Source organism: Callospermophilus lateralis, chromosome 6 (assembly GCF_048772815.1).
Source record: "Callospermophilus lateralis isolate mCalLat2 chromosome 6, mCalLat2.hap1, whole genome shotgun sequence".
Classification (NCBI taxonomy): Eukaryota; Metazoa; Chordata; class Mammalia; order Rodentia; family Sciuridae; genus Callospermophilus; species Callospermophilus lateralis.
In genome coordinates, this window is record NC_135310.1 from 37,972,114 (window position 1) to 37,981,994 (window position 9,881).

Sequence of the window (9,881 nt, forward strand, 5' to 3'; positions counted from 1 at the left end):
AGAAATTAGAAATTTGAGCTAGATTTATGGGTCAGTTACTAGACTAAATATCCCATGGTGATCTTGACTCAAGTGCAGTGGTTCAATCACGAATCAGGCCTGATGGCCTCAGTCTGGTTCCTGTGAAGGATGACTGCATTTCTTATTAGTACTGACACTCAACAGAGGCATGTGATTAAAAAATAAGAACATAATAGTGATGACGATGACAGAGAAGCTTTAGCCCAGAATGAAGGGATATATCAGATCAGCCTGTAGGAAAGACCAGTGTCATTATTCCAAGACCTGTGCATGAGAGAGAGATCCAGGGCCAAAGGAGGAGATAAATCACAGCCATCACTAATTCTCTTCCAACACACAACCTCATCTTTCTCTTAATGGCCTGATGTCCAGTTCTGTCCAGATGTAAAAGGAGAGAGCCAGCTGATACCACTGTGCCTTTTCCCAACTGCTAAGTACTAGTCGTTTCCCTCAGAAATCTTTTCCCTGACTGTTCATATGCTTTGATCTAATGACAAGTTTGAGTATCTCGCCAAAAAAAAAAAAAAGGTACTTATAATAAATACTGTTTTATGTAATCAGATAGCAAAGAGTATGTGAAAAGAAAACATTAGTAGCCTCCATAGAATTGTGCTTTTTAAAAGGGAAATTGCTGTGTTTTTTTTAAAGTTCCAGCTTTACGTATGTGTATTATTTTGAGTGTGTGATTAGGATTGTCTTGTTTCGGTGTTTCTCATATCCAAATGACTATATGTGTTTCGTGTTAATTAGTCTATATGTATATAACTATGAGCAAGGGATAAAATCATATCCAATTCTATTGCTCATTTCAGTAGGGAAAAAAGGATAACTTCAATCATGTCATAATACTCATGCATATCTTAGATGTTAATTTAAATGGAATCTCATTATGTCTGCACATCTGTTACATTATGGTTCTAGTAATATTTTAGCTGAGAAACTGTAGCTGCTAAACGAAGAAAGTAAAACTCATCTGTGAATTGAGATGTTTGTATAAAATTTTTTCCAGGAACAAGACCTAAAAATCTGTATTACTTTTTTTTAAGCATATATATTTCTTTGTTTTTATTTATCTTCCTCTATATTTGATGTTCTGGTACTTTTTTTTTTTTTTTTTTTTTTGCTTTGGTGCATTTTGTCCCCAGTTTGATTATTTAATATTATTCACTTCATCAAACTTTTAGTATGCACAAATAACAAGTTGGGTATTGTAGAAGTTGCATAAGCCCTTATGATGTGGAACTTAGGATCTGATGCCCTATAAGACTGATTACTCACTGTGTTGCATAGTGTTCCTTATAGTTTCTATCAAGAGTTTAAGGTTTTGATTCCTTTCAACAGCATTACTATTTAAAAAGTATTATGTGTACTTCTTGTAATAGAATTTAGGATGAAAAGAAAGATGTCTGTATCTGTAAGGAATTTATATTTTGCCAAGGAAGATAAGAATTCAGCAACTAATTGTATAATCATGTCTATACTAATATGATTTACACATGCTAGAGATTAAAAGCCCAAAATAAAAACTGTTTCACTGGATGTTCAGACACAAGCAGAGTGATCAAAGAATACCTTTCTAAGATTGAGGTATTTTAAGCCAAAAATTAAGAACCGATAGGAGTTATTAAGAGTGAGATAACCACGTAGTTTGTTGTTGTTGTTATTTTGTGTACAAGTGATTGAACCCAGGAGCACTTAACCACTGAGCCACATACCAGCCCTTTTATTTTTTTATTTATCATTATTTATTTTGGGACAGAGTCTTGATAAGTTACTGAGGGCCTCAATAAGTTGCTGAGGCTGGTAATCAACTGTCTTTGCTTGCCCAACACGTAGAGCTTTCCAAGGACAACTGAGTTTGAAATGTTCCCACAAAACCTATTTCAAATTGGTCACTCTTCTTGGGATTAAAAAAGGCAAGCAAGAAGGAAGTTTTCTAGATGAAAGAGACAGTTTCCAAAATCCCCCAGGCAAGAAGTGACTTGATAAATAGATTAAAGAGGTCAAAATGTCTAAAACTTGAATAACATGTTAGATTAAAAAGAAATTTGGAGAAGGAAGTGGAGTCAGATTATATAAGAACTTTTAAATTATAGCAGAGATTTGGATTTTATGCTAAGATCATTTGAAAGCCATTAAAGCAGGGAATGACAAGAACATTTTTGTATTCAAAATAATCATGATGCCCGTACTAACAAAGGGTTGGAGGGAGATCAAATTTCATTCAGGGGGATCAACTAGGAGGTAATTGTCACAATTGTAATTGGCAGTGGCCTAAAGAGGAGATAAATTTGCAAGTTATTTAGGAAGCATAAAGATAGGGATCATCACTGAATTTGGAGTGTGAGGATAAAGCAGGTATAGACAAAGATTCTCATGTTTTTTGATGCTATAACTTGGAATGTCTCCATATGGGCATATACATACTGGGACTTACATCAAGTAGACTCAATCCAATGTAAATTTCATTTGTATTGTTAATTGTATATACTTTTATTTTTTCCCTAAGTTCTAGTCTCAATTCACATAAAAATCCATTTCCCTCCACAGCCACAGGAAGGTTATCTAATGGTACAGCAGTTCCAATATCTAGGTTGGGCTTCTCATCGAGAAGTGCCTGGCTCCAAACGATCATTTTTGAAGCTGATTCTGCAGGTGGAAAAATGGCAGGAAGAATGCGAGGAGGGGGAAGGCCGAACGATCATCCACTGCTTGTGAGTGGGGCAGGTTGGCCCAGCCAGTCAGGGAGGCTTTGGTGGGCATTTCCTCATTAGCCTTTGAAATTTTTATGTCAAAGAATTCTCAACTGAAATCTTAACAGACCTCCCATATATATTTATATTTCTAAATAGAGTTTCTGCCTTATGATATTATAATTAAGTACTAATTTTAATTTTTCTATTTTCTAAATATTGATTGTTTTATAGTTGTTCATCTAATTGAAACTCTTTGGAACACTGTTCTGAACAACTTCTCTGATTTACACATTACAAATATGTCAGAATCTCAAGGAATCTGAGTTTCAGTTCTCAGTGCCTATAGCATATTCCTAAGTGCAAGCTATTGAGCTCCCCCATCCTCAAGCTTCCTCCTCTCTGCCCTGTACACATATATGCATGCATATAAAGCAAAACAAAGACACGAATGAAAAAAATGTTGAAGGCAATTCTTTGTTTCTCCTAATATATATTACAGTATGACATGTGGTTCCCCAAACCTGATAAAATACCTTTGCACTGTTGGTTTCAGAAATGGTGGCGGTCGAAGTGGTATGTTCTGTGCCATAGGCATCGTTGTTGAAATGGTGAAACGGCAAAATGTTGTTGATGTTTTCCATGCAGTAAAGACACTGAGGAACAGCAAGCCAAACATGGTGGAAGCCCCAGTAAGTCACAGTTTTGGACATAGAAGGGATCTTAGAGATTATATAGTCGTATACCTGCTTATCAATTGATTTAATGCGTTTGAAGAAGCTGATGTGAAAATGCAGAAACTTTCCTGCCTAATTGATAGATTGTGAAGTATCTTCCTCTGCCTACATAAATTAGTGAACATCACATCAAGTATTAATGATAAAGGAAATTAATTTTGGGAAATGCATAGGACTTTTTTTTTCTATTATAGCCAACAAATATTTGCTATAATAAACCTTGGTGAATGGTTCTAAAAAAATCCTTCTATGTAGGCTGTTTCTCACTTATTTTTATTTCTTAAAGCTTATTAAGTTAACTGGGTAAACATGTATCTGAGGTCATACTCGGGTTAACTCAGTATCTTAGACACCCAGTGTTTTTAAAAGGCAGAGAAATTTATTTTAGTCTGTATTCACAATTAGTCTTTTCCTGATCAAATTATAAATTGTTAAGCTATCATTATGCACAGTTTTCAGCTTTTACAACAATAGAGTACAGTTCATATGATATTCCATGAGTTTAGGCCCATAAAACCAGAATACAGCTTGGAGAATACGAGCTGATAGGTATATATAGGAAATTTCATCTGGGTGAGGCTGTATGTGGAGTAAGAAAGAAGGTTCTTACCTCTCTAACATATTTTACTTCTAAAGAGAGCTATCTGTGGGTTACACATATGTACATAATGGGATTAGGTTAGGAGCAGCTGTGTAGTTTATGCTCACAGAAAAGTAAACCAGAAAAACCAAGGCATCATTGTTCTTGCCCTACATTTATCAAGATGATCAGATAACTAAAATGAGCAATTCAATAAGCCTTAAACTATTTTCACCACTTCCTGCTCCTGGATTGTTCACACAAAGTGTGCATTGCTTCCTGAGACAAAATCTGAAGACTAAAGGTTTATGCTCTTTCACTTTTACAAGTGGTAGCAGATTTCTACCCTTTCTAAAGACCCATTCTGACCCCTCTGCCCCATGTTGGACAAGATGGTGTTGGTTTTGTCTGAGGTGCTAAAATTGAGGAGAGAGAGGGTAGATTTGAAGGACTTTTAAGGTAGAACTTGCAGCTCTTCTTACAAAATGGATAGATAATAGTTATGCCCTTAAACTCTATTGTTTGAAGGTTTGTAATCTGTAAAATTTAAACTAAACTTCCCTCACAAGGTTTAAGTCATCTTAAAATCATCGTGGGGTTCACTCATAGTTTCAGAATTCAACTTTTACCTTGAAATTTAAGGTTGATATCCCAGCTTTCTTTTTTTTTTTTTAATTAAGATCCTGTTGTTTAACTTTGCCATTGTAGAACATTCCAATGTGTTACTGTTTTCTTTTACATTCCTTCCCCCATGAATCCTGTCCAAACATCAAGATTAATGATTAGTTCATTGTTCTGTGGGGTTTACCTGAATTTGGTACAGACATTTAGATTGTAAACAAAATTGACGGAGACTATTTTTAAAAGACACAGCTTTCTAAGCACTTTTTGGGTCTTTCTACGTACTTACCATAGCACTAGGCTAATTTAAATCATATTCACTTTGATAATTAGTATAAAATGATTAACTCCTCTTGGGAAAAGTTTTTCTAACCAGTTTCATTGTTAGACACCAAGAAGTTCTGTTTAGAAGTAATGCATATTTTAGATAGATAGTACTAAAGTTCAGTACTAAAGTACTATAGTTCAGCCTGAAGATTTACCTGCTTGGACAAAATTGGGAAGTTCAAAATGAGTTACATATTATAAGTCAGGATTTATAATATGGTCTCTAAATTTTTCAAAATTCTTGATAATTGATCAAGTCCATGGATAAATTTAAAGGACAGATGATTTTAACTCAGAAACTTTTTGGCAACCAAGTTGTCTTAGAGGTTGCAGAAACAAATTGTTAGGTATAAATAAAATTAAATTTTTTAAGAATCACTATTTTACTTAAGAAATATTTTTGTAAAATTTGCTTAAATTATACTCTGAAGGATCATGATCTATGACAAAATATAAAAACTTGTAATTTCAAAAGGCAATGTAAAACAACTGTCTACTTTTCTCCCCCATTCTTTTCCCTCCCCCACCTCTCTCCTAAGACAATAATATAAAATATGAAGAAAAGTATTTGCACACTTTGTAAGCAATATAAAACAGAGAAAACAGTAAAAAGCAACTTAATAGTGAAACAATCAATATGATAGATTTTTATGTAATGTTAGAGATATTAAGTAGCATGGGAAAAACTTCATAGCATTGTTACATAAAAGACAATAAAATATAAAATCCTACAGCAAAATATATAATTATATTCATTCTGAGATAATTTTTTCAACCATGTAAAAAAGCAAGCTGAAACAAAGTAAGGCAATATTTAAACAGTTGGTTCTTATGGTTGAATTATAGTTCTTTTTCTGATTCTTTATATTTTTATGTGCTGAGAAAATTTTCTGTAATGATGAAGTAGTACTACTATAATCATATAAAAAATGTGGACATTTCAGAATTTTTTGATAGAAAATATATCAAATTTTTGATAGAGAAAGATAAGATGTCTTAACATCATTTCTCTTTTTTAAAGCAGGTGTTATTTGCCTAGATTTCACCTTGTATATCTAAAAGTAATTTGAAACTCTTTAATAATCTAAACTTGATTTCAAGTACTCAGTTGTTAGCTATTATTCACCATTCACCTTTTAAAAACTTCTCTCAACCCTTTTGTCTTAATGTTTTTAGGAGCAGTACCGTTTCTGCTATGATGTAGCTTTGGAGTACCTGGAAACATCTTAGTTGGGTGAGACTTTTTACAGTGCATCCAACCAGAAACCCATTCACCTGTTGAGCCAGCAACTGTTGTACCTGTTACACCTGTGCAGAAAGATTTTAATGTGGGGGGTGGGAGGATTTTACATTTGAGAGGTAAAAGTATTTTTCTTATGAAGTTGTGTATCTTAATAAAAAGGACTTGATTAGTTTCTATTACTGTATTAAAGTGTCCACATTTAGTGCCACATAAATTATATTTAATAAGAACCAGATTCAAATGAGGACTTATCAGTGTTTGTACAGTGAATATGCAGACTTTTCTCCTTGTTTCAGTCAAACAGCCACCACATGTTGCATGAATTCGTACTTTCTATGTGGCATTTCTCTCCCTTTTTAAAAGAAAAGCTGTTGAATCTTTAAAGAAAGAAGAAAAAAAAAGCTGTGCAAATTCATAGTAACTTTCATTTTTTATATGTTCCAAGTGTAGCAGATCTCTATATAAATATATAAATATATATAACTGGCTTATTTTCTTTTAATGTGCAATGATGGCTGGATCATTTAAAGTTCTTTTTAGAAAATAACATAAGCCAAAGACTCAAGTGTAAATATGTCTATATGGAGAAAGCACATTATATTTATTGGTTACTTACATTCCTTTTTTGATGGCTAAAATACTACCACCACACAATCATTTTTGTTTCCGAAGAAAGCTTTTTCTTTAGCTAAAATCAACTGTAAACGATTTTTGTAGATTATTTTTTGTATGTTTTAGTGTAAGTAGAGGATAAACTTTTTATTCATAAACCAGGAAACAATGTTCTTTATAGTGATTCTCTTGTGTACATGCTTGTGAATTAAATTTATGTGAAACATCTTGGCAATTGTCTATTAATAGAGGACCAAATTAAAACGCTTTGCTGAAAATGTATAGTTTTTCACAATTTCATTAGGTAAACAATGGTTTGGTGATCATATACAAGAAATACACACATTAAAAGGCCTTGCTGGTGACTTGCACAATGTTGAACATAGCCTGTAAGCATTGTTTAAATTTTTAAGGAATCAATCTTTTCAGCCTGTGGCCAAGCACTGGTGGAGAACATAAGATGGCAACATTTATGCTTTCAGGGTCAAGTTTTAGCAAACTGTAAACTGTCAAGGTGATGAAATGTTTCTTTTGATGTTTAACTTCACATGCTTTGGGTTCTGACCATAGAAAATGTAAACGAATCAATGCCAGATTCCTGTTTTGAGCGTTAACACAGGATACTCAAGTGAACCTTTCTAAATGTGGTCTTGTTCACATGCTCCTTGTAGCTGTAACCTCACATCATCGGCTTGCAGTTTGTTTCTGACTACAGCATTCCAGTGTCCTCTTTCTAGATTGCCAGTTCATGACATGGTGCTTATAGAGATTTAATTAAAGTAAGAGTGAAATAAAGTTTTTATAATTACAACAGTTATTGTTTGCATATGATTTTTCTCCTTTTAATTTTCTTCATTCACTTCCAAGTAAAGAGCATATTCCTACACTCACTGATACAAGTAAGGCTCAAAAATTTCATTAAAAGAATAACTAATATCCAAACACTAACAATAGTTTGTTTTAGTTTTATTCCCTACAATGAATGCTAAAATGACCAAGTGAATGGAGGAAGGAACAGCCAGAGTACTGACATCCTTTTTTTTTTTTTTAAATGTCTGTATTTGTATGTCACTATTCATTTATTTAACACACTTTTTTACTTTATAACAAACTTGAGAACTAGTTTCTCTTCTACATTTTATCAAAGGATAAAATTGAACCTAATGAGAAGGTAAATTTGTTAATAGGTTTAAATCTGAATTTGACTTATTTCTCTCCATCTATTAAATACTCTGCTTCACGACTATCACAAAGATGAACACTTTATTCCTATTGTTTCTCATTAATTGATTTTCTGGTGATGTGTTACCATTATGGGCCTCCTCAAGCTCCCATTTGCTATGTGTGTTACTAGAACATTTGTGACTTTTACTATAAGAATTCAGAGATGGTGACTTTCTGTTTTGTAGGAAGGCTAATTTTCACTTAAATATGGAAGCATTTGACTATTAAACATGGAGATTGTCTTAATCCATTTTCTGTTGCTGTAATGGAATTTCTGGGTTTAGGTAATTTTAAAGAAAATAGGTTGATGTTGGCTTCTGTTCTGAAATTCTTCCAAGAGCTTCCAAAGTCCAAGAGCTTTTTACCTTCACCTGCTTGGCTTACCATGAGGGTCTCATGTTACCTTAACTCATGGTGGAAAAGCAAGCAGGTACGTGTGAAAGAGAGAAAGGGACCTAACACAGGGTAGATAATCTATGCTCAAGAAAAAGACACTAATCTGTTCATGAAAATTCTCCTCCATGACCAAAATATCACGCACTAGGCCCCATTCCCAATACTGCCACTTTAGGGACCAAACCTAATCATGAGTTTTGGTAGGAACAAATCATATATTTAACAAATAACCTACAAACTCATTCCGGATTTCTTTGCCCAGTATGTTAACTATGTCCCTCGCTACTGAGGATTCTGGTCTTACTACGTGATCCTGATTTCATTTCTATGTACATGATTGCACCTCACACCACCAAAATCACCATGAATACAGCTGTTCATGAAATTCAGCAGTCCACACAGACTCCAAAATTGAAGTGAAGAACAAAAGGAGTTCTTTTTCTCTAAATTAAGTAAGTAATGTGTGTCTCTGTTTGGCCTTAATGCAACATACTCCAGACTGAATCAAGACTAGTAAAACTTAAAAGAAGAGTAGTCAGATGTTGAGACTAATACAACTGCATCAGAATAAAGCAGAACTCTGTTTTCTGTGTTAGACTTGTAGGTATTGTAGATAATTTTTTTCCAATGGAAAGAACATTAGGAGATATGTTATCTGTCATAAAATATCTCCCTTCTTTCCTCCATGGACAGATTTTAACATTAAAGGAAGAACTTTCAGGTGTTCTATAGGGACCTTATGTTTGTTTCAGTGGCCTAGAAATCCATCCATTAATTTATTTTAGGATTTGATATCAACAGTGTCTCTCTGGAGTTTGTTATCTTCCAGGTTAACATTTCAATCCACTTTGGAGGATGCTAGAAGTTCAGAAGTGTTATATATCTATCATATTTCTATTGATTTTTTTGGACAATTTATATACCAGAAGCCACTTACACCTTATTTAGAGTTAATCCCAAGACAGGGCTTTTCCTTTTAGTTTCAGAGAGATAATATTCTAATACTCTATAGACCACTTGAATAGACCAGAGTTGTGAACAAATTCAAATAATATCACTCCTACTTCAAGTCTCTGTAAGCTGTGAGGAGACTTTATGAAATAACATATAGGTAGAAATTATTAAGTGAGGCACAGCAGCTGTCTTTACCTTAGAATGGTATTAAATAAAATAGCACATTGAACCTGTATTAAATAGGGTCATGACAGAATATTGACTTCTGACTATTTTGTTATTAAAAAAAAAAGAATGCTTACAAAGCTCAAAAAAGAAATATAAATGTACAATTTTCATTCCTTTATGAAAGCAAGGCTAACCTCAAGAGTGGTCTTCCTGAGCTAAAAGATTATCTTTTATTGCCGTTGAACTACAGTCATTACTGTCCTGAATTTTAATATTTATTGGTGTCTAGTAAGTTCTTCAGATGC

General features: G+C 33.5%; 1 protein-coding gene across 3 annotated transcripts in view; it reads left to right on the forward strand.

The window, feature by feature from the left end:
* Positions 1-7,645, forward strand: part of Ptprk (protein tyrosine phosphatase receptor type K) — a 526,982-nt gene extending 519,337 nt beyond the window's left edge. For all 3 annotated transcript variants that reach the window (XM_076858271.2, XM_076858267.2, XM_076858268.2), the window contains 3 exons: positions 2,572-2,735; positions 3,271-3,406; positions 6,156-7,645. In XM_076858271.2, coding sequence (XP_076714386.2) covers positions 2,572-2,735; positions 3,271-3,406; positions 6,156-6,209 — 354 coding nt within the window. In that variant the 3' untranslated portion in view covers positions 6,210-7,645. The remainder of the gene's footprint in view (positions 1-2,571; positions 2,736-3,270; positions 3,407-6,155) is intronic.
* Positions 7,646-9,881: the final 2,236 nt, after the last annotated feature.